The 25297-nt window shown below is 44.3% G+C and overlaps 1 protein-coding gene across 3 annotated transcripts; it reads right to left on the reverse strand.

The window, feature by feature from the left end:
• Positions 1-1259: 1259 nt before the first annotated feature.
• LOC136663720 (glutathione S-transferase-like) lies at positions 1260-24374 on the reverse strand. Of its 3 annotated transcripts, none has more exons than XM_066640603.1 (8): positions 24210-24374; positions 19064-19177; positions 12008-12116; positions 9080-9131; positions 7878-8010; positions 4239-4380; positions 3790-3921; positions 1260-1917 (listed from the first exon to the last, which is right to left on the reverse strand). In XM_066640603.1, exons 2-8 carry the CDS (start codon positions 19150-19152, stop codon positions 1792-1794), a joined length of 783 nt encoding a protein of 260 aa, XP_066496700.1. In that variant the 5' UTR covers positions 19153-19177; positions 24210-24374; the 3' UTR covers positions 1260-1791. The 3 variants fall into 3 exon arrangements, with proteins under 3 accessions (XP_066496700.1, XP_066496710.1, XP_066496719.1); XM_066640613.1 differs by lacking the exon at positions 24210-24374 and adding an exon at positions 22646-22725; XM_066640622.1 differs by lacking the exon at positions 24210-24374 and adding an exon at positions 17295-17346 and having other exon boundaries at positions 19064-19092.
• Between the last annotated feature and the right edge of the window lie 923 nt (positions 24375-25297).

The following is a 25297-nucleotide window of genomic DNA, read 5'->3' on the forward strand; positions in this document are numbered from 1 at the left end:
ACTAAAGGGAACTGTGTTAAAGCTGGAATGGAGCAGACCGTTAATAAATGAAATGGATGCAAAAAAACAGCAGAATATGTTAGAGCCAAAGTTAATTCGGAAAAGAGTGGAACAAGCCAGAAGAAGCATGTTCTAACTCAGTATGTGCAAAACACAGTGGCATAGATTGGAAATGGTACAAGGATATTTGCATCCTTGACAATTGTGTCCTGGTCAAATGCGTCCGTCATTGGTATTCCTGGACATTTGTGTCTATTTCTGTTTGTTTTGCATCCTGGTCATTCTACTAAAATTGGGCAACAAACCCCATGCTAAATATCCTAAGCCTCTTATCCAGGCCCTAACCCTACCTTTGCATTTTAAAAATAAAAAGTACATCTAATATATACGTATATTGGGACACAAATGTTTCAGGCGCAAAGAGAACAGATGCAAATGTCCAATAGTGCAGTGAATTTGACCTGGATACAGTTGTCCAGGATGTAATGATCCTATCACTGCAGCTCACCACACTGCTGCCTCACCCTGCTCTCCTTGCCCACATGGCTGCTTTTTCTTGCAGTTGGAAGATCAAAGAGCAGGTGGTAGTGACAGCTGCAAAGGTTCCTCTTCCTCCTCCAACAGCACTGGAGGAAGAAGTGGCCAGCTGCTGGCCCAATCCTCTTCCAGTTTGTTCTCAGGTCTCCTCTTCAAAATTTGTTTTTAATGCTTACCTCAGCACTTTAGGAAGGCTTGTGGTTGCATGGCCACCCCAAACCTGGGTCCATTTGTTCGCTACAGCCAAGTTGAAATTGGACTGCAACTGGTTGTGTGAATCAGTCCTATCCTCAAGCAAGTACAAATGTATAACCTCTCCCCCCACCCTTACATATATCACCAAAGATGGGGGGGGGGGGGGGAACTGGCTTCTAGAAACAACTAGAAAGAGTCAGGCTATGGCTAGCATCACCTGTCATGTGACCTGCAGGCTAACATTTTTGGGTGTGTGAAGGATTGTGATCCAAATTACCTATAGGTGCAGGAGTGCAGGCACTTCCAATTATAATCTAAAATCAAAACTGTGTCATGTCCGTAAGTATCTCCCACAACACACAACCTGTGTATTTTTGCCTTCTCAAAAGAGTTGATGACAACATCCCTACACAAATTGTTCTCCATGCATGCTTTTGGACCCTGGAATTGTATGACTTAAATGGTTTCACATTCAAACGGTCAAAAACCACAATTATTTACTATTTATTTATTATTACTAGGATGATGTGAGATTCTAAATTTCTTGACATCTTAATGCAATGAAAGATTGAGTTTTTGTTTTCGCATGCGGGAAAAATCCAGGTTATTAACATTTTATTAGTTATCCTGACGTTGATTGTAGCCCATAAAAGCTCAGGATCATGTATACAAATAAAATAATAACAGTCCCTCCTCAGACAGGATTTAACAGTTGATGTGGTCAGTCTGTGGAACTCCTTGCCGCAGGATGTGGTGACGGCATCTGGCCTGAATGCCTTTAGAAGGGGATTGGACAAGTTTCTGGAGGAAAAATCCATTATGGGTTACAAGCCATGATGTGTATGTGCAACCTCCTGATTTTAGAAATGGGCTATGTCAGAATGCCAGATGCAGGGGAGGGCACCAGGATGAGGTCTCTTGTTTTCTGGAGTGCTCCTTGGGGCGTTTGGTGGGCCGCTGTGTGATGCAGGAAGCTGGACTAGATGGGCCTATGGCCTGATCCAGTGGGGCTGTTCTTATGTTCTTAAGTAACCAGATGATCCCACATGTTCCCAGTTCTTATTTTCTGTTGAAAACTCTATTTGCTACTGCAATATCCTTTTTATCGGATGGAGGCTTCCGTTGGCTGCCAGGCTGCAGGAATTTCTTAATTGTAGGAATGTCACTCATTCTTGTTTTAAAAGCCTAAAATTGAAAAAAAGCAAAGCATTCACAGCAGATTCCCACTTCATTTTCCAAGGACACGAGTTACCAATTGTGTGACATTACCAGGCCCCAGAACGGAGGTTTCAGGCTTTGGGAAGCATTCAACCCTAAGATGGACAATCTGACAGTATTTCTCAAACTGTGGGTCAGAACCTATTCGGTGGGTCGCGAGCCAATTTCAGGCGGGTCCCCATTCATTTCAATGTGTATTCAGTGTGTATTTTTAATATATTAGACTTGATGCTACCATGGGATGTGACTGTATTTGGGGAAAGGTTACAGATCTGTACTTTTAACAGGCTACTATGTATATGCTTTTAACAATGTTAGTCAATGGGGCTTATTCAATGGGGTAAGTCTGGATAGGACTGCAGCCTTTGGAATGTTTGGGGAATTATTTTTTTAAATAGATGAGCAACTGTTTGGGATGGGAGGGCTATGAGGGTTCTTTATTTCAAATAAATTTTTAAATGTATACTTATTGTAAACTTTTAATTTACTTAATTTATTTGACTTTGGTGTATGGGGGTATTAAACATTTTCCTGCTTGATGATGTCACTTCCAGCCATGACATCACTTCTAGGTTAATGACATCACTTCTGGTGGGTCCCAGATTGTCATTGTAAAAAGTGCTAAAAGTGCCCCGATGCTAAAAAGTTTGACAACTGATCTACAAGATAAGCAGGCAGCCCTCTAACTGGCCCTCCTGGACTCCTTGATCCCAGATTGGGTTGGAAGTGCTTCTCCCATGTTGCAGACACCCTCTTTCCTAAACATGTATGCAGTTTAAACTGACTCCATCTTGGTTTCAGAGTCAGAACAGAGGCTTGAACTGGTCAGGTCCATTCTATTTGTTTTTAGGCTTGTAAAGTCAGGTGGGTCCTGATAGTACTATGCTTGAAATATAAGAATTTACACTGAACTGGGCACTGGGGAGGGCTGAAAATCTCACTGATATTTTTAGAGGGGGGGGGTTCACTTGGTGAAGAAAATTCACTTGGTGGAACAGGGCTGGCTTCCCCTTATTTAATTGTTTTTCTTTAATTATTTATTTTATTTTGCTTGATGATGTCACTTCACTGCATATATTTTCTGGCTATTACATTATTCATTTCATTTCATGTCATGACTATTACTATCTCTCAGTCTCACCTACCTCACAGGGTTGCTGTGAGGACAAAATAAGGGGAGAAACCATGTATACCCCTGCTTAGAGGAAGGGTGGTATAAAAATATGAATGTCGTATGGGGTGACAAAAATTTATGGGCTGCGGGTGTCAAATGACCTAGCTACGCCACTGGTCCAAACACAGCTATTTGCAACCTATTTATCCACCGAGTTTTTATCTGCAGATTTGTCTCAATGAGAATGGGGTGGGGGGAACTGAAAGTCGAACACATATTATATAGGAACTTTTTTCTTCTGCTCATTGTGGAGTTAATTGTGGTTCATTTCTTGCACCTGAGGGCCAAACTAGATGTTAAATGGAAGACCTATGGGTGTTTTTCACTTAAAGAAATACTGTAATAACTTGGACTGTCAATACATATCTGCAATTTAATATTTAGTTTAACATTCATTCTCTCCTATGATAGAGCTACAGACTTGAGACAATGTGCTGCCCAAACTCTGGCTTTCTATGTAACCTAAGACAGAAACTCTTGCTTTCATTATGTTTTCATATTTGCTTACCATACTTCCTGGTTCTCAGAAGTATCAGCTTCCAGTTGAAGGCACCTGTCTATTGGAAGTTCTGGAGACAATACCTGTCAACCTTTTATTCACCTCCAATGAACGTTTGTATTATTGACTACACCCCATACTTTGTGGTTTTCCCCAGTTCTTTTACCTGCAGTAAAGGGAACTGTGAGAGAATTGTAGACCCCTTCTCTTCTGTCATTAATATGGCCTCAAGCAATTGGACATCAGCCCAGGTCAGCTGGTTGCCAAGAAGGAAATGTTGCCCATTGTCTTTTAAAACCTACAATAAAATAAGAGGTGTATTGCATGAAAATGGTTCACATATGCTTTTAAGAGTTTCTCTCAAGCATGATTATGGGCACACAATCATATGCTATGTATTTCAATACAAGACACATTCTTGGCTCACAACAAAGTCAGGTTCATCCATCTTGCTTCACTTCAAGAGAAACTATTTGCCTCTCAGTTCCTTATTATTATTAACAGTTTGGTCATCACCATTGCAAGCTGAAATACTACTGTCCAATGCCAGAAATGACACAGGTGTGTGGCATTCTCTTTCCGACCCACTGTGTAGTGTGCTAGCCTGTTGCATACCTTTTCATAAACTGGGAAGTATCGCTTCGTGGCTCGTTCACTGATTAACCTAAGATTCCTTTCCTTTTCTTCAGGAGATAATTTGAAGTGAGCCCTGATTATCCCCATCAGATCTGTTGTTCCTTCCACATACATATCAATTCTGGAAAAAAAAGTTAGTTGAAATAACTTCTGCATTACGGATGATCACTGAGGATAAATATTCATCCACGAATGTTAGTGTTTCTTGATGGCAAACAATGGGAAGGATTTTTTTTACCACCTCTTTGTAGTCACCCTTTAGATACAGCTATCTGTTACCAATCCTAGTATGGATAAGCCTACATATGCACATCTTGTACCCAGAGATTAGGAGTGAATTGTAGCCATGGTATACAAAGCTGAACATAATCCCCCTTTAAGTCTGGTGTTGGGATTGTCTTTCATTAGAACAGGGGACTCCAAACCCTGGCCCAGGGGCCAGATGCGGTCCTCAGCAAGCCTCTTTTCGGCCCACGGCCAACCTCTTGTCCCCTGAAAGCCTCTGGCCCACTCAGCTGAACATGACCAGAACTGTGCTCTGATTGTGACTGGAGGGTGTTCTGAGGGCCAGAGGGCCCATTCATTCATTTATTCATTCATCTAAGTTCCATCTCTAATTTATTTATTTAAATTTTATATTTAAATTTTTTTTCCAGCCCTCCACATCACACCAGATATTTGATTCAGCCCTCTGGCCAAAACGTTTGGAGACCTCTGCATTAGAACATAAGAAAAAGAAAAACTTCTGCATTAGAACATTAGAACATAAGAAAAACTTCTCTCCCACTATGGCTTCCCTGCAGCTTGTAATTCAGAGGCATGCTGCTGCTGAAACTGGAGGTAGTACATAGCCATCATAACTAGTAGCCATTACTATACCTGTCATCCATAGATTTGCTCAATTCCCCTTTAAAGCCATCCAAACTAGTGCTACATCTTGTAGCAACATTACAGTTTTCAAAATTATATGAACATTTACTCTGGTATTCCGGTCACTGCTGACTCAGGATGGGGCTATAGCTCCATGTAAGAATATATGTTTTACATGCAAAAGGTCCCATGTTCAATCCTGCTTGCGAAGGAACTCCCTATAGAAACTCTTGATGAATAAACCAGAGAGGCTCCTGGGAGCTCAAGGGAATGAGAGGGACTGAAGAGGTATTCAGGACCTGACTGGCATATCTCAAGGCAACTTCAAATAAAGACTTGAGAGCAACATTAGCATGTCCTGCTCATCTGTCCACCCTCTTTTCTTCAGAAACTACACCTACCATGTCCTTCCACAACCTGTATGATTTTGACCTCCCCCTTTTGGATGAGGGCAAGGGTGCAGGGCTCACTACACCATTCCAAAGTCCCAAAGTGGTTATATTGCTTTGTAACAACCTCTAGAGCAGTGGTTCTCACACATTTAGCACCGGGACCCACTTTTTATCTGTTAGAACCCACCAGAAGTGATGTCATGACCGGAAGTGACATCATCAAGCAGGAAAATTTTTAACAATCCTAGGCTGCAATCCTTCTCACACTTACCCAAGAGTAAGTCCCATTGACTATCATTGTTAAAATATATATAGTAGCTTGTTAAAAGTACAAGTCTGTAACATTTACCCAAATGCAGTCACATACCATGGTAGCATCAAGTCTAACATGTTAAAAATAAAATATTGAAAAGAATGGGGACCCACCTAGTGGGTCCCAACCCATAGTTTGAGAAACACTGCTCTAGAGGGATAGTGAAGGTAGGGCAAAAATAACAGTCTTGTAGCACTAAAGGCCTATATCTCTTTCAAGTATAAATGTTCAGGCATCTATTGTACTCTAGTCCACAAAAGCCACTGGCATTGCTGGGGGGTGCGCGCCACACCAGGTGAGGATACGCTACGTGAGGATATGCTACGTGAGGATACGGGTGAGGATCCTCCCTGGGGGAGGATACGCTAACATTGCGGCTTTAGGAGCTACCATGACATGCCATACTCTGTTGGATGCGGAATGTCCAGTGGAATGCAATGCAAAAAACAGAATTGAAATAGCTCCTTTTGTTCAAAAGTTATGGCCAAAACACCGGAAGGAAAAAATGCATGGAGCCCTATGGAAAGTGAAAGTGAGCCATATCGCGCGTTTATGGACTATGGCGTACTTGCCATAGTCCATCGGAAAGGGCAGCTGAGAGGAATCCAATGACACCACAATGGTCCCGATTCAATGAATGCAGCCCCCAAAAAACACCCAAGAAGCTCCCCCCTCTCAGTTGTGAGTCTGAGCCCGAAACAAAGTTTACTTGCAAGTTTGTGGACTTGCCTTAATCAAGGCAGGCTGAGAGGCAGTCTGAGAGGACTCCAAAGAAGTCAGAATGGTCCTGATCCAATGAATGCAGCCCCCAAAGACATGGAAAAGGAGGTCCCCCCTCCCAGCTGCGAGTCTATGGAGCCCTATGGAAAGTGAAGCAGCCTCATTTTGCATTTACTCACAAGTAGGCAGACGAGCCTTGGCTGGTGGTCAGGCCAGGCAAAGGGGAACGTGAGGACACCAGAATGGTCCCGATCCAATGGAGCTGGAGTGGAACAAATGTCCAGAGGCAGCCTCTCCCCCCCCCCCCAACTAAAAAGGACAAAATAGTGACTTGAACTGGTAAGGGGAAAGTTTTCTATTTTGCACTTGCAAAGCCAGGAGGGTCTTTATCTTGATGTGCCTGAAATAGAAGAACTTTAAACTGGGCACTGGGGAGGGCTGGAAATCTCACTGATTCTTTTTGAGGGGGGTTATTGCTGGCAGGCTACAGAGTAAGCTCCATTGATTGGGCTCACAGGCTGCAATTCTACCCACACTTTCCTGAGAGTAAGTCCCATTGACCACTATTGGACTTACTTCAGAGTAGACATGCATAGGATTGGGCCCACAGGCTGCAATCCTACCCACACTTTCCTGAGAGTAAGCCCCACTGACCACAATAGGACTTACTTCAGAGTAGATTCACTTGGTGGAACAGGACTGGCTCCCCCTTATTTATTTCTTTTCTTTTAATTTAATTATTTATAATTATTTATTTTAATTTGCTTCATGATGTCATTTCTGGCCACGACATCACCTCCAATGGGTCCTAGACAGATTGACATTCTAAAAAGTGGGTCCCAGTGCTAAAAGTTTGAGAATTGCTGCAATAATGTGTTAGTAAGTTGACATGGGGGGTGTGTGTGTGTGTGAGACTCTACAAGTTTTCAAAATCACTAAAATCAGAGTTTGGAAGAATAAGACCATCATGTTATATATCAATCAATGCGTAATTTCATGCAGAATGCAATGAAACAAACCACATTGAAATATCTGTGTTATAACAAAAGGTACAGCCAAAAACCCAGTGGGGGCGGGGCAATGGTACATCACCACGCCCACCTGGGGCACTGCCCCACCCACTACATGGGGTGACGCGCAGGCCTTCCGCACCGGGTGACTCGAATCCTAGTGATGCCACTGACAAAAGCATATGCTGAAATGTGTTAATGACTACCTGACACTTTGTTCTTAATATTACTTTGGTTCACTAAAGAGTACATTTGGACAAAATTTTTCTGCATTAAAATAGTTATCAATAGAAAATAGCTATGAATACAATACAGTGCTCTCTCTTTCAGGTTCTTTCCATAGAGATTGTGCTTTGCAGCTATATAGCTTAGGATGGCTCGGGTTTGCACTAGCTTCATTCCATCAATTTCAACCATAGGGACTTCTTGAAAGAGCAGGAATCCATCTGTGAACAAAGAAACATCATGTCTAACTTCTTAAGTTCCGATACTGCTCTTCCCTACACTGGACAAGAGAGCACTTTTCAAGAGCTTCATGGACTTTATCTATTCCGACACAATTTGATGTGCAGGACTGCCGCCAAAGTATTTGACAGCTGGACATTACTGGAGAAAATGGCTAGATCAGTAGTGCACCTTAAACTTAGATGTGCACACAAATGTGTGCTATAGATGCATGCTTCCAGTGGCATCCCTGGTGTTAGAGCCAAGGGGCCATATGGTATTGGGCAGTGAGGCATCGCATGGCATCCCAGAGTGCTTGGAAAGCCTCCAGACAGCCTTTTAAACAATACTTCTGATCTTCCGGAAGAACTGTTTAAAGGCCCTTAGGAGTCTCAGAAGGCTTTCCAAGAACTTGGGGACACTGCGCAAGGCTCTGGAGTGCCCAAGTTAGCAAGTGGGGCACCAGCTGGGGGGCGCACTCTGTGGTCATGGCATCACCCAGGGTCACCACTGCATGCTTCAAATCAGAAATGCCTCTATCTTCCCCCCCCCCAAAAAAAAACACTATTAACACTATTCTGATTAGGACCAGGACATATGGGGAGAAGGAGCTTTTTTTCTCAGGTTGTTTTTCCATCAAAATTTGCCCCTCTGAAATGGCTATTTGTTCCCAAAGCAGCAAACTGATGCTCGGGGGCAGGTTTTTGGTGGAAAACAATGTGACTAAAAAATAATGGATCTCCCCACATGCCTCAGTCACCCACCCACTGCATAGTGCTTTTTTGCAAAACAAAAAGGAATAGAAAGAGGCTTTTCTGAAGTGCACCAGTGTCACTCTAAGGCAAAACTCCACTGTGACCCTAAAGCTTCCTTAGTACACATTCAAAGACTTCCCTCAGTCAACTAAAGAAACAGCTTTCTATGTGGTCACATGCATGCATGTATGCACACACAGTGTCTTAACCAGGAAACAAATGGAGGAACCCACTTTTGCACCAGAACTTGGTGTGCTCATTGGACAATACATAGGGCTTTGGGTCTAGAGAGGAAGGTCTTACTCTGTAGCCTTACCTTTTAATAAGTTTTCATATTGCTGTCTTGTTTCCAAAAATTCTTCTTCAAACTGAAAATGGAAAGACATAGCTTGGGTTGTTACAAAAATAGTAACAGAAGGTCCTGTAATACCTTAAGGAATTGCAAACATTTATTATAGCATAAATATTTGGGATTGCCTATGTGGGTGGGTTTATGTACACTGGGTAGTGAGAGAAGATCTTTTTTCAAAATCAAAATGAGGCCCAAAGGTCAACCAATCTAAGAGCTAACAGTGGGTGTGTCACAGTTAGTTGGCAACCTTCAGTCTCGAAAGACTATGGTATTGTACTCTGAATGCTGGTTCTGGAACAGCGTCTAGTGTGGCTGAAAAGGCCGATTTGGGAGTGACAATCCCTTCCACGCTGGGAGCAAGGGATTGAGGCCCAAAGGTCAACCAATCTAAGAGCTAACAGTGGGTGTGTCACAGTACTACATAGAACACAAATGGACTGTTCTATATGTTGACTAGGTAAACATATTTGCTTGATATAAAGCTTTTAATTAATCTGAAGAGTGAATCATCCTAACGCTGGTCATGCTATAGCATTCAGCAGTACCAATGGAGCATGCGCTTCATGCTATGGTGATAAGGGGATCAAATAGCCAATCAAAGGTAAGTAAAAAACTTTACTTAACTCTGGGTAGGGCACCTGTAGGTCTCCTTGGACCCACACCAACTATTTTGCTGGCATAACTCTGAGGAGAAGAAGAGGAGCTGGTGGGAAAATCAGAGATATGATCTAGTGTGCATGTCTGCTGCCAAGATTCATCCCCTCCAGCTCAGTCCCCAACCTGTCCCCTCCCTGTGCCAGAACCTCAAACCTCCCCTCCCTGTTCCAGATGCCAACTAACTGACATGATGGCTATGTCCAGAAAATGCTGGCCCACATGCTATACTTCTGGCAATTTGTGCCAGCGGCATAGAAGCATGTGATGATGTTCCAGCCCGTGCTGCCAGAGTGCGAGAGTTCCAGCAATGCAAGGACCAGATAGGATTGAGCTGTAAGTAGCAGATTGTTTAACCCTTGATGCACACAGTCTAATCTAATTGTCTAGTCTAGTCATAGTCTAGTCTAATTGACCCACCCAAAACTGGATTGTGACCCACTGGTAGGCCACGGACTTACAGTTTGGGAACCACTGAAATAGAAAATAAAGCAATCAAACAAAACAAATGATAATTTCTACTTTATTCCTACACATGTGTGAAAACCTAATTTACAGCCCAATCCTAAGCATGCTTTCCATTTCCTAGGACAATGACATAGGATTGCTGTTGGCAGAGCTGTGGAAACAACTCATTCACAATGGAGCTTATTTACATACTGCAAAATAAGAGCAAGAGACTGGTCATGGCCACTTGGACAGGATACATAAAACAACCACCACACAGGAAAAGAAACTTGTGAGAAGTCTATTCAAAGCAGGAAAGAGCATTCCACAAGCCTTTAAACTAGACACTGAATAGGTAACTGCTCCCTGTACTGGAGGGATGAACACACACCCATGCCCACTCTTGCTGTAGAAGCCCAGCTCACATGTCATCGCTTTTCAACAGTTGGAGCCAATTTTCAGTATGAAGAGTGCAGAAATCCATGAGACTGTCTGTATGCAACATTTCAACAGACTGAGAACGTCTTTGGTTCATGTTTTCCATTCAGTGTTTCTAGTTTGTGTGGTAGTGTTTGGTACAATCTATACCTCAGGCTTAGACAGACGGTTCTCCTTCACACACACACAAACACCTCAAGCCATGTGGGAGTGACTTCTCTTTGGGGGTAATTCTAGGTGGACTCCAGGGTGTGTGGGTGTGAGAGAGAATATCACAACCACTTAAGCAAAGTTGACTCAGGGCGCAATCCTGAGGCACACTTGGGCCAGCACAAGTCCCTTGCACCAGCCAAAGAGGGTCGCAAACGTGCTGTAAGGCATATTTGCACCTCCTTGTGAGTTGGTTCGGCTGGCATGCAGAGGCTGAATTCAGCCTCTGCGCTGACAAAGGGACCAAGTCTTGCATCAGCCAAGTTCCAGCGCAAGATAGGACTGCACCCTCAGGAGGAAAATGCTGAATATGAACATTATTTGCAAATTCCTAGAGCAGTTTGTTTCTTTACCATCATAGCCAAGATGATGTCACCGTACAACCACTGCTCTAAAAGGTCAGCTAATGTGGTCAGAAAAAAAGAAGAAAGAGCACTTGCTAAACAAGCACTTGCTTAGTCTTTTTGCCTCAGATAGTGAAAAGTTAAAGGTGGTTCAGGAGTGCATAAAATTTTCCTTTAACACTCCTAATCAGTTATCACAACTTGGGCAATTTCCATGTGGGCCTAAGGCCTGGCACCTTTCTTTAGAAGTTAAACATTAAACCCGAACTGTGGTTCGTGTAGTGTGCTTTTCTCACTACAGTTTGAGAACGTTTTTTTGTTCTCTTTGTCACCTTCTCCTTGGTTTTAAAATAATATAATACTGAAAGGAGAAGCACATATGATCGTGATGAGCTCTAGAAGTCTAAAAGCCGGGCTTTCTCCCTATCTATTTGTAACTATAAGCATTTGTAACTATTATTACAAATAATAATAATTATAAATAAATAATAAATAAATAAATAAATAAATAATAAGTAACTATTATTATTTGTAATAAGCACATATAACACATGACAATCTAGGCATAAATACAATTAAGTGAAACGTAAGAAAAGCCCTGCTGGATCAGGCCAAAGACCCTTCTAATCCAGCATCCAGTTTCCCAGAGTAGCCAACTCAAGGGAAGAGAAGGCCACAAGAGAAGGCATACTTTTCTCCCACCATAATTCCCCTGCAACTGGTATACAGAGGCACACAGTTACTGAACCTCAACCTTTTGAAGTGACTGGACTTCCTAATGAAAACCAAGAACACAGACCTCAATACCGGCTGCTGCTAAGAGCCAGCGGACAGATTCCATTCTCCCTCTCATATTGAAATAGTAAAGTTTTGGTTTCCCAGCCATGGTGTTCCAAGTGTTGGGTACTCTGAAAAAGAACACAGACATTTCAGCATTTATGGGAAAGTGGAAAGTAATGGCTGTATGGCTTGCCACTTTTTTGTCTTGTGCCTTTTATAGCCGCTTGACAAGCAACAATTCTCCAAGCAAAAAGGAAAGTGTTCCCAAGCATGGAGAAAGCATCACCTGCACAATTTCATCTGCCCAATTGCTGCAAAGGAATGGGGAGGGAGTGGCAATAGCAACTAGCCTCCTCTCGATCTCTCACAATCACATACAAACATATACATACATAGAGTGGCACTTTTACAGATTCAACATTCTGCATAGTAATACGAGATCTATTTAGCTAATGCCAACATATTTATTATTTCACTCCCCATACCACCACCCCATGTAGGCTTCAACTCATTAAACTCAAGACCTTCAGTTACTTAATTCTTCAGGACTTCAGTTACAAATTTTCTCCAAGTTCAAGCAAGCACCAGGCAGGCTGTCCTTCTTGTGACTGCATTAGAAACTGCCAAAAGTGTTTCAAGTGTTTCAGAAACTCCACCCATAGTGTGCTTTCCAGTTATGCAACGTACATTAATTTCTCTCCCCGCTGCAACCAAATGCAATTTGCACAAGTTTTACAGTTCCTAGAGGTGTCTGTAAAACCTGCAATGGCTAGCATGCTTTTCAGTTTTTAAAAGGGGATTACAAGTCTTCTGTGTACAATGTTATATGATTATTGGTGATAATAGTCTCATTCTCCAGTAGATCCATCACCCTGAACACTTTGTTTTTAACTCAGTACTCAGAAGTGCCATTTTGGTTAGCCAAAAAAAAAAAAAAGGTACGTGTGAACTATGTATTAGTGATAGGATGAGAAGATAAACCAGATGCTAATTGGGGGCTTGATTGAATGCTTTTGTGGCCCTTCCCCTTTATCATGAGAACTGGAGGCAGGCCTGGCCCAAGCTGCATGAGCACTGCAAGTGGTGCCCACCTTCTCTTGGATGTGCATCAGCATGCACACCATATCTCTCTCCTCTCCCCCGAGCACTTCCTTATCCTCCTCCCAAACTCACTGACTCACCACTTCTACATTGGCCAGGCAGGGAGCAGAATTATCTGAAAAAAGAGTGCAGACCTATGAGATCTGCTCCAGTGCTGCTGCCACAATCTTTAACAGCAGTGCTGGAGGAGGAGGAGGGTACGCTGTCCCTTCCTCGTTGAGCTTGCTCTTCTTGACCAAAATAAGAAGAAGACATAGTTGGTCAAGTGATGAGCATGGGGCACCCCCCCCCATCAGTCTGATGTAGGTCTCTTCCTGTGGCTTAAACCAATTGCTCCATCTGGCTTCACAGTGGGACCGGCTTGGCTGGAGGGGAGCTTCAACTTCTAGCTGTTCTACCTTTCAAGAGCTTCTATCCCAGTCACTCTGTAGCTGCTTTCAAAAAATGCAGTCATCTAAAGTGGAAACTGGTACTGCAACAGCATGGAGGAATCCCCAATGCTCTGATGCCTTGTTTTAAAGAGATACTTGCATGTGGACTAGAGTTTCATTACACATCTAAAATTGCAAAGCTACCATATGTTAAACCACAAAGTGGTGCTTGGGTTATTTGGAGATATTTCTTCAGGCATCTTGTTCAGTTTCTGGGTTTGGGCTACCATGCCCCGAGAGGACCATTCCTATTAAGGTCTTGGATAACAGTGTGAACTAAGAACTGCTTTTGTTGCGCTCTTTTCATTGTGTGTAATTTTGGAAAAGGAGTTGCACATGCCATTTGGCTTCATTAAGTGCTAGGAGCATGGTAAAGAGGTGGATGATCCAATTTCTGCTTGCTTTGAGAAGGCAGAAAGTGGATTAGTGTAAGTTGCATATCTGTAGCAGGCTAGAGTGTAGTAGTGGTGGCATTAGGGTGAAGGGCCCCTTGAATCTGTCACCCTCTGAACCCCTTGCAATCTGCTGCTTATGCAACCCTCATCACCTCACCTACTGGATGGGCCACCCTCGTTTGAGGGAGCAAACACAGGCCCTGCCAAATCTATGCTCTAAGGGTGACCATAAAGTCTCACCATAACCACTAGCTTTGGTGAAACAGATTGTCCTGCAGAACAAGCAAACACTGAAAAACATCCTCTTAATCGCTATCTCTCTTCTGTAGTCAAAGAGTAAGAATTTCCACTTAAGTTTTCTGCGCCCTGGGTGAAGCCTTGATACAGTAATGTATAAACAAGACAGTACCTCTGCTGCACCCTCCCCTTAGGAAGATAATAAGCTCTGTGTTTATTCTGCCTAAAGCAGGACTCCTGCATGCTGTTGAAGAAAAGTTCCCTGTCAGTTCTGCACCACTCTGCAAACTCACAAAGCCATCAAGACTACAGCCAATATTTTTATAGTACATGCTACTACAAGGGACATTTTTTTGCCATCACTCACCTTACTCCTTCAGTAAGATAAGCCTGTCACACACCCCTTTGCAAAGGCTACAAAGCAAAGGCTACAAAGACTAGAAGAGTCACCTGGGCTTGCTACTGCCATCTATTGGATCATCTTGTGTAGTAACAGTCTAAATTTTGTCCAAAGAGTTACAAGCCACTATTTGTCCCTCCTACTGGGCTGGGTGTCTATCACACTGCTCTCAATTTCTATGTTGTGGCTGTATAGCAAATTGACCCTGCATGTGCCTGATCTTGTCTGATCTTGGAAGCTAAGCAGGGTTAGGCCTGGTTAGTACTTGGATGGGAGACCGCCAAGGAATACCAGGTGCTATAGGCTTATACCATAGTCTTTCGAGACTGAAGGTTGCCAACCAACCAGGCTGAGCATGCATGGGAATGCAGAGTAACAGTCTGCACTTGTGAAACACTTGGGCCTGTGAGGAGGACCCAAAAGAAGATCAACTTGCCTTGGAGCCTTCCGACGATGGGAGAGAAATGGGGATGTTTGGACTTAAGGGACATCTTTGACATTTTTGTTCATGCAATTGTTTCTTTTTATTGTTCATTTATTGTTACCAAATAAACATTGTACGTGCCAGTGCCTCAGTCCAGGGACACTGAGACCCTCTAGGCTTAATTCTATCCCTTGCAGGCACTGAGTGCTTTCTCCAATTAAAGCTTCACTCCTCAAGTTACTAGACCTCAATGAGCACTTGGTAGCTTGCTGAATGGCTAGGCAGGATTCTGAAGCTTTGTCTCCAACAGACATGAAACAGCTTAGTAAAAGGTATTTTAGTTTATTAAGTACATAAGGTTATATAAAGTTACAGTAAGGCAGCAAATGCTAGAGGCATAAACATCTAGGAAACATATCAGCAATAAAATAATAAAGCTAGCTGGCTAGCTCTATTAATCCCTATCTCTCACCTGGGTCAATTACTCTTGTAGATCCTTTAGCCCCAGGGCTAATGTTTTCTTACGCCTGCACTCTCTTGATTGTGCAATCAAGGGCTGATAACCAAACTGGAATTCCAAATATACTGGGCCTGCCGAGAGGCAGAGGGAGCTGTGTTGCCCGGGAACCTAAGGGGAACCAGCTGACCAACTGGAGGAGGGGCCTGCTACTGATCCTGCCCATCTGTTTGGCCTGCAGGTACTTAAATACTGGGCTTACCCAGAGGCGCAGGCCCTTAGCATGAGCCAAAGGGCTCTTTGCCTGTGGCTCTTAGCCTGTGGATCGTAGCTGGGGATAGCCGACTCGCCCAGACACCAGATTACAGCAGAGGACCACTGAGAGGACCCGGAATGACCTTAACACAGCAGAATTTGAGACTATAGTTTACGGCAGCCATTTCATAAGCTAGAGAAGAGATACGTTCCTGAATTTCAGCTACGAGGCATATACATTTATCCAAATGTGTGGAAAACGTTTTCTCCTCAAAGTAAAAATCTTTTCTGCAATACAGAATATAGTTTGCCATCAGACTTGAATTGGCAAACTGGTTTGTACTTACATGGCAAACCAGAACTGCAAGCCATCTTTTGAAGTTACTGTCTGAACTATCTCCATGTGCAGTCCTCCACAAAATTAAGCTTTAGGTATGGCACTGCAAATCACCTAAGATGTACATTTGTGATTATGTGCTAAAAGGTGAACCCTGAGGGACACAAATGTTGGTGGCCGAAAGCAGGCTGGGAACCAAAATATGCAACTGTTTCAGATGCAGCTAAGGACCTTACAGTGGTGCAAACCAGATCTAATGCTAACAGGAGGGATTAAAGGGCCAGTTCAGACACAAATATTGCAAAGTCTGGTCCACACAGCACATGACCAGCTCAACAGTCAACCAATTATAGTTCGGAATTCCGCATACACACTTTTTCAGCAGCTCTGTGGTAGAATTCTAAACCTAGGCCAAACCATATGTGGAAAAACGCAGCAATACCACTAACTCCTGCAACGCCGCTGGAACCAACCGTATTGGCTTCTGCCTTTCCATTGGACCATTCCAGCGACGTGGAGAGGGGGGATTTGCTGCATGGGTAACAGCCTATCCTCCATACCTTCTTTACCCAGGCTTCGCGCACTGGAGAGGACACTCCAACTTCGCCATACGGCATCGGCACAACACGGGAAGCAGCAGTTTACCGGTTATAAGTCTTTGCTCGATTGGCGTAGAGCATGACGCCAGGGGCTGCTTCCGACGGTGGGAGAGATCATTGCATCTCATTGGGCAGCTACCGCCGGCCTTAAGGAAGGCCCATAGCCAGGGAGACAGACCAGGGACAGACTGCACTTGCTCCTGGTGTGGAAGGGATTGTCACTCCCGGATTGGCCTTTTCAGCCACACTAGACGCTGTGCCAGAACCACCTTTCAGAGCGCGATACCATAGTCTTTCGAGACTGAAGGTTGCCAATACAAAATACCACTAACTGTCTCCATATATACACTGTCAGACTGTTCCACACTCCCAATGTACTGCCATTTACTTGTTGCTATATTAGAAAACTACCATTTACTTACTACACCTTGGTGGTGTTTGTGGGGATACACCAACCAGCAATACAAAGTCAGCTGTTTATATATGTCCTTAATACATTTCTGCCCAACACTGCATATATGCAGCAGGGACCAAATGTGTACACCCGTGGGCTGGGCAAAAATGGGTGAAGCAGATACAGTCTCAGTTTCCTCAGTCAAGTAGTCCCGATTTCTCTTACCTAGAAATACTGCTTAAGTCCAGCCATATAGTGTAGCTTAACCACACATACCTTGCAGAAGGTTATCAAATTGCTCTCTTGTCTCCACTATTTCCTCTTCAAACTACAAAATTAAAAAAATACACACATTTCAGAGGTATGGAATCCAAATCATAACTGAGTGTGATCCAAAGACGTATGCTTGAGATCGTTGCAGAAGTTTTCCTTTTTCAACAACAACCATTTTTCAAATGTTACAGAACCATTTCTTATTTAGTACAGAGTCAAATTCCTACAGAAAGTGAAATGCAAAAAGAAATTGACTGTGCTCGTCACTTCTGAGGAGAGTTTCTTTCCTCCCTTGTCCCATGTTGATATGAAATTTCTTGGTCAACTAAAAACAAACTGCACAAAAGGTTAGAACCAAACCAAACCATCACATGCCTGGTAGCTCAAGTGCCTTGCAAATAAGTATTACATAGGGTTTAGTTCACCTGTCAGCACACCAATTGTATATGGTTTGTTGGTTTAAAAAAAAAAAAAAGGGTACTACAATACTCCAACTGCATGAATGGGAGAGGCCTGCCGAGACCCAAACAGTGACCTATAGGCCGGGTCTACCCTATGGGACATTATCTGGCTTCTGGCAGCAATATTTTTACCATGGCATGATACTTGCCTGCAGAAAGAGAAGTACTTTATACTACAGTTCCCATATATGAAACTGCCTTGTATAAAATCAAGTTAGACTATCTACCCCAGCATTGTCTATACCGGCTGGCAGCAATTCACCAGGAGCTCAGGCAAACCTAGGCGGCCTAGGAGTGCTGCTTTGCCCTCTTTTTTTTTAAAACCCATTTCTGCCCAGCCCACATGTGTATACATTTGATCCCTGTTGCGTATATGCAACATTGGGCAGATATGGCCTAACTTGCACATGCCCTTGTCCCACAGATGAACGAGACAAGACAAGGCACCCTCCTCCCTTCCACTCATGGTCTGCCACCTCTTTCAAATGAGTGCAGCATGCTGAAAGTTCCAGTCAGATAAAGGAGGAGCAAGATAGAGGTTCACTATGTTATGAATGTTACGTAGTATAGCTGATTTACGCAGTAGGGTTTAGAAGCCTTCTGTTAAAATCAATTCAGGGCATGTAGTCAAAGAAAGTAATCCTGTAAATAGAGTGGGGGGGGGGAGGAGGGAAATATTATCAACCCTGTAGCGCCCATCTAGCTGAAAGAACAATTCAGCATAGAAGAAAAGCCTGTGATTAGAAATCTGCATACCAACTCATTTACTAATTGTATTGCCTCCTTTAGGTGCAGGATGCACATGCAGTACTGTTGCATTTTTCTCTGCTTCCAACAATGCAAGTGGTCAAATCTCAGAAATCGAGCCCAAGAGATACAAGTTTATTCATTTCTCTTTAGTTAGAACAACACCACTTCAAGTTTACACATGGTATCTTTCCTATGTGGACATACATAAGTGTTAACAGGAAAAAAAAAAAAAACTATATAGCTAAGATGGAACAGGTACCAATTTTAGGGAACCATGACTGCCAGAAGGACCTCAACAAACATACAGGTACTTATTCTGCTACATGTAAACAGTGTACATCCAGCAGGAAAAACAAGCCTTGATAAAGCAATCCCAAGAGACTCAAGGTAGAAAGATGTTTGGCTGCAAAGTCCTCAGAATTCATGAACAATTTCCCTTTTCCCCAATTTTTTGTTGCACCAATATAAGCCTCTTCCTACTATTGTTTAACTATTAACTTATTTTTTGAGGGGATCCAAAGTGCTTTCATGAAAACAGTCTTTTCTCGCAGAAATACGCACACCTCCACACCAGCTGCTCCTAACAACCAGCGTATTGACTCCATCCTTCCTCTTCCATCAAAGTAATACAGCTTGGGTTTTTCAGCCATGATTTCAGGTCCTTGGTTAGATACCCTGAAAGAAAAAAACAATCAGACACATATTTAAGAGTTATGATGATGTCTTGCTACAAAAGAGTAATACAGAGCACAATAAAAGCCAGTCATTTTACAGAACTATCAACTATCAATATTTGTTTTAAACTCAACCGTGCAAACGTTCAATGTAATTCTCCCAGAAAAAGCCATCACTTATCACATCACCATGCTGCCCCTTATGCATGAACTGCTTCCATAATACACCTGCAGGAAGCTCTAAGGCTCACATCCTTAAAATTCCTGCCCCAAGCCTACTTTTCCATAAACAGAATCATATATACTTCTGCCATTTACCTGGTCTCCCTTTACTAGCCCCCCTTTCCTTTGTGACAATATATATAAATGTAGATTGTAAGCCCCTCAGGGCAGGGACCTGTTTTTCTACTTCATGCAAAGCACCATGTACACTTACACTGATGATGCTCTATAAATAAAATAGATCAAATGATAAACTTTACAGCTGTTTGTCTTAACGCAAAGTCAACTGTCTTCTAATTCAACACACTACCAGCTTGTGAAGTATTTTAAAATCTATACCTTATCTTTAAAAAAACCACCACTTTTAAAAAGTGCCAGCAACATGAAAAAGTCATTTTTCCTTTTTTATGTTACACAAATAAAGACTCAAGAACCACTTATTTTGCTTATAGTTTTCACCCACTAAAATTGAGTATTGGGAAAGTTAGAACAGACAAAAGAAAATATTTCTTTACCCAGTATGAAGAGAGTATGTGGAACTCCCTTCCACAGGATGTGGCGATGGCATCTGGTCTAGATGCCTTTAAAGGGAGTTTGGACAAATTTCTGGAGGTAAAGTCCATTACAGATTACAGGCCATGATGGGTATGTGCAAATTGCTGATTTTAGAAATAAGCTACCTCAGAATGCCAGGTGCAAGGGAGGACGCCAAGATGCAGGTCTCTTGTCTTGTGTGCTCCCTGAGGCATTTGGTGGGTCACTATGAGATACAGGAAGCTGGACTAGATGGGCCTTTGGCCTGTTCTAGCAGGGTTCTTCTTATGTTCTCAGTTCCCCTCCCCCCCCACAAACTTCCTTTATAGTATGCTGAGAGAAGCAGAAGAAGCCAGATGTAGCCTGAAGAAGCTCTTTATCCTGTCTACATGATAGTTGGGCTCTCTCAGCACCACCATCATTTGCTGAGCTGTGAAACAATGCATTAGTAGAAGCAGCACTGCTGAAAGGGTAGTGCTGGGAGAGTCCAGTTATCATGGGGGTCATCTTTTCAGCAGTCTAAGATATCACATATGAAAGGCCTCAGAAGGTGGGGAAAAAGAGGGAAAGGTAAACCAAACGGGGTGAGAAAGGGAGAAACTGCATTTGCACTGGTAGAGCCCAATTATCATACGGGCCACCCTTTTAGCAATGCTGCTTCTGCTAAAGCATTACTTTGCAGAGCACCTTGCTGCTGCTGAGCTGTGAAGCTGATAGCTCCAGCTACCAGGGAAAAGCTAGTCATTATTACCTCTGTGAACAGCATGCAAATAGTGGTGCTACTCACTGTAAATAGAAGGGCTACTCACTGGAACAGAGCTTCTTTTCCCCTTTTCTGTTGATGCTAAATGCCAATACTAGCCTTGCAAAGGGGAAAGTAGTTCCAAGTGCTTACAATGCAATAAAGCTACTTGGCATGAAAAGCAATCATGATCTTTTTCAACCATATTATCGAAACTGTCATCAGGGGAAGGGTGAATAACCACTGAAGGGAAACATCTGGAAACTGGTTGCAACAGGTTTTTCTGGTAGTGCTTGCATTTTGTTGGTATTACAGAAGTGGCTAAATAAAGATTGCATAGGCCAAAAGACTGTATAAAGTTGCATACACTATCTGTGTCAGGCAGAGTCCATGTTTTTGGCTATGCTTATGCTGTGCCTGTCTAATTTTTCAGCTGAAATCTGAATACAGTAAAAGGTGTCCAAATTTGCAAACCTATTGTGTTTTGGTATTCATGCTAGGCAAGAACCAGTTTACTAGGGGCAACTGGAGAAATTGGCTAACAAAGCAATGCCTCGGCAAAAGTGGTGCTGCTAAAAAGGCAGCCTGTGTGTTAGTTTGGTTTGTCCATAACTTGAAAATATCATCTAGATGTGCACATTTTCCCTTCTGTTTGCAGCTAATGAGTTTCTAAGTGAGAAAATTGCTTATTTCAGGTGATCACCTACTTAATGACACCAGTTCCGGCCCTCAGCAAGTGCCATGAATACTGTCTGGCCTGCTATATGAAATAAGTTTGACACCCCTGAGCTAGCTGATTTTGAAAGCATCTTTTACTTTTACTATCTTTTAGGAGAGGGGTTGGAGGAGAGGGACATAAACAAAATGCATTTAGAGGAATAGCTTCTTTGCTTGCCTCCATGCAGATATGTTAGTGCACTATTCTAGTAGACCATTCTAGTTTTTGATATTATCAAAGTCAAAGTAACAGACCTATCTACTCAACTTTACTTGGCAACATGTTTGCAACACCTACATCAGATATGTAAAGTGTGAAAAGGAGAGCAAACCAAGTAATTGGGAGGATGGGATTCACACCGACAGGCTGGGACAGTGAGAGAAGGTGTACCAAAAGAAACACAGGCACTCAATGAGTGCATTACAGAAAGCTCACTTCATCAGCCACAAATACTTAGGAAAGAGCACATACACAACAGCACATACAGAGAACAGACTGCATGAAAACAGCATTTTGTCAGTGATGGAACATATAAGTGAGCAGATTTCAGGTCTGCCAGATCTGCTTTGGTTTTTACTAGGTCCTTTTGTACTGCAACCCTAAACAGTGTTATCAGTGTTGTATTTCAAGTACCAAAAATAAAAGCCAGTCTTCCCCTTTCTGAACAAGCTATTCTACAAACTGAAAGACATTCTATTCTAGAAGCCCAAGATAAGGGTCAAGAAGAATTTGGGAACCATTTGCTATTCATTCAGGTTGAAAAAAATTCTCTTGAAAGTAAAAAAAAAAAAAAACCAATCAGCATCTATCTTAGTGTCTCAGGTCTTTGGATTAAGGAATCCTGGGAAAATTGTGTGTTGGCGCTTGAACAGGAGCCCAGTGTCCCTAAGTTAGTAGGAGGGAAAAAAAGTAACTTCTAAACATTTTGGAAGGCAGCAGTACTCAAGAATTCAAATGCTAGCTTGCAGATCTAACACATACAATGTCATTAAAATTGGTCTCCTAATCAGAACACTATTAGAGTAGCCAACACTGCACCATTAAAAAAAGCATGGCGAGGTACAAAATTACAGGCCCATTATCCTCTGTTCTGGCTAAATTAATGGAGAGCAAAATTAAAGACAGAAGTATTAAACACTCAGAACAAGCCCTGCCAAGAAAGAATCAGCATGACTTCAACAAAGGGAAACTCTGGCATGGCATTTGTATCACGTGGGTCCAAAAGTCTTTCTTGGTGGCTTAGCAAGGGATACCTCTGTATAGCATTCTTGACTGTTGCAGCTGTAATGGAAAATGCAAGGACCCAGGAAGATTCCTCCTTTATACACCATGGTTTTAATAATTTTCTAACACTGAGCCTGAAGGGGGAACAAGGAGGAGAAATGCCCTAAGCTTTTAGGGGGGAGCAGTGCTACACGGCAATTCACGCTCCGGGGCACTAGTCACCTGGCATGCTGATCTGAGGACCACCCCTTGAGGGCCTTTCACCCACCAAAGGCATTCTGGGGCCGGGGAAGCAGTGTGCTGCCTCCCTGACAGTCAAAAGGCCTTGTAAATTTCTAGGGTGCAAATGGCAGCAGGAGAAAGGCTTAAGTAGCCCCTCTGTGGTGTTTGTATCACTCCCCATCTTGCAGTTCTCCTACCCCATTAAAACAATGGAGGGGAAAGGGAAGGAATGGAAGAACTACGTCTTCCGCATGCTTCCTTTGTAAGATCTGATTGGGCCAGCATAAATCAAACTGTATGTTACAAAGGGCGCAATCCTAACCCACTTTCCAGCATTGGCATAGCGGTGCCAATGGGACATGTGCTTCATCCTACAGTTGGGTGTCACTCACAGAGGCCTCTTCAAAGTAAGGGAATGTTTGTTCCCTTACCTCAGAGCTGCACTGCCCTTATGGCAGTGTTGAAAAGCACTGACGTAAGGGGTTAGGATTGCATCCAAACAAAGCCAAGATGGCATAGTTTGCTGTGGGATAAGAGACTTCCAGTTCTCCTCGTGCCCCAAAGCAGGCAAGCACAGGGGACTGTGGAAAAGTGTGTGTGTCTGTGTGTGTAATAATCTTTTCCTTTTCAAGCTGTGTGAAAAGATGGCCGGCTCTTTTCTATGAGGCCAAAGTGGCAGTGGCACTACTGGCTTCTCGCACAGGCCGATTTCCAAGGTCTCCCCTTCTCAGGTTTCCAGGGTAGTCATTTCCAACTGCTGCGCTGTGGCACACGGGTGTGCCGCCAAAGATCCACAGGCAGGCCACAGGAGTTTGAGGGAGGGTCATAAGAACATAAGAACAGCCCCACTGGATCAGGCCATAGGCCCATCTAGTCCAGCTTCCTGTATCTCACAGCGGCCCACCAAATGCCCCAGGGAGCACACCAGATAACAAGAGACCTCATCCTGGTGCCCTCCCTTGCATCTGCCATGCTGACATAATGCCTTTATCGGTCAGGCCATCAGGAGACAGGAGCCCCCTTCAGCCACACCGAGTGCCTGGTCAATGGTGTGCCTCGGCCACTTCAGCGCCCTGTCAGCACGCTGTGAGACAGATGAGGTTGGAAATGGCTACTCCGGAGCGGACGAAGCCAAGTCCGGCCCAGGGAGGGAGAGGCGGCTTCCTCCACCCCGCCTCGAGTGCTCTGCCCTGGGGAAAGGCCAGTCCAATCCACGCTGACCTAGGAGTAAGCTCCGTTGACCAGCCTGGCTTGCTCCTGAGTAGACATGCATGGCTCGGGCTGCAGGCCTATCCATGGCTACCTGGGAGCAAGCTCCACTGTCTAAAGGGCCTTGCTTCCGAGTAGACGTGCACGGCATTGGGCTCTTACCCCGAGAGGGCGGGAGAGAGCAGGCGGCTGCCCTGTCCCCGGACCGGCCCCTGCGAGCCAGCTGAGGGGCCAAGCAGCCCCGCGGGCGCTCCCAGGGTGGCGGTGCGGAGAGATCCACCCCCCCCCCCGGCCGCCTGAATAAGCCAGGGCCAACTCAGGGACTGAGCCCTGAGGCGTCAAGACATCAGCGCGCTGAGGCGACTAATCCCGCCCCTTCCGGCCTCCTGGGGAGGTTCTGGTTCCGCCCACCTCCGCGGACGCGTTCGGGCCCCGCCCACAGCACTGGTCACCATGACGACTCTACGGGCATGCCACGCTTGGAATCGCAGGGGTTAGCCCCGCCCCTTCCGGCTTCCTCGGTCCGCTTCCGCTTAGCGGGCGAGTTCGGGCGCTCCACAGGCCCCGCCTCCAGCGCTGGTCACCATGACGACTCTGTGGGGCACCCCCAGTGGAGCCCCACAAGCGACCCAGCGCCGGACTTCGCTGAGTCCCCTTGAAGTCCAGCCAGGTGGCGGCGCTGGTCCACGCGCTGCGGAGATCAAGGCTGCCGCTGGTGCGGGTGCCCTGGGGGCCCTCAGGCTCGGGGGTCACCCTTCCTGGGGGCGATACCCGGTGCGGGGCTTCCCCTCACCCTGCTCGTCCCGCAGCCCAGCGAGGGCGCCAGCGTCGCGGAGCAGTTCTGCAGGCCGCCCAACAGCGGCCTGGGCTTGCACACAGCCAGCCAGTCTATGCGCAGCTGGCTCATGAGGTTTGCAGAAGCAGGCACTGACTGCATAGACTCAAACTTTTAGCGTTGGGACCCACTTTTTGGACCCACCTAGTGGGTCCCAACGCACAGTTTGAGAAACACAAACTCATCAGCATGCTAGAGCTGTTAAACTGGCCACTGAGAAAGAGGATGCTGGACTAGATGGGGTGTGGGCTTCTCCAGGAGGACTCTATGTTCTTTCGGGGTTTCCCAAAACAGCAGGACACTTGTGATGCTGGCTGAGATTCAGGAACACACTTAAGCATCTCAGCAGTAACTGAAGGAAACCTGCACATGGAGAGCGTTGAATTAAGTCAGGGGTGGCAAAAATGCACTTTAA

This window comes from Tiliqua scincoides, chromosome 1, assembly GCF_035046505.1.
Source record: "Tiliqua scincoides isolate rTilSci1 chromosome 1, rTilSci1.hap2, whole genome shotgun sequence".
Classification (NCBI taxonomy): Eukaryota; Metazoa; Chordata; class Lepidosauria; order Squamata; family Scincidae; genus Tiliqua; species Tiliqua scincoides.

Bases quoted from the DNA above. Each gene is read 5' to 3' on its own strand.
- LOC136663720 (XM_066640603.1), bottom strand. From the start codon at position 19,152: ATGGCTGAAAAACCCAAGCTGTATTACTTTGATGGAAGAGGAAGGATG. The intron at 9,132-12,007 runs GTCTGTGTTCTT...TTCCATTTTCAG, and splicing joins TAGCAGCAGCCGGTATTGAG to TTTGAAGAAGAATTTTTGGA. The intron at 3,922-4,238 runs GTATGCAACAGG...ATTTTATTGTAG, and splicing joins ACTTCCCAGTTTATGAAAAG to GTTTTAAAAGACAATGGGCA.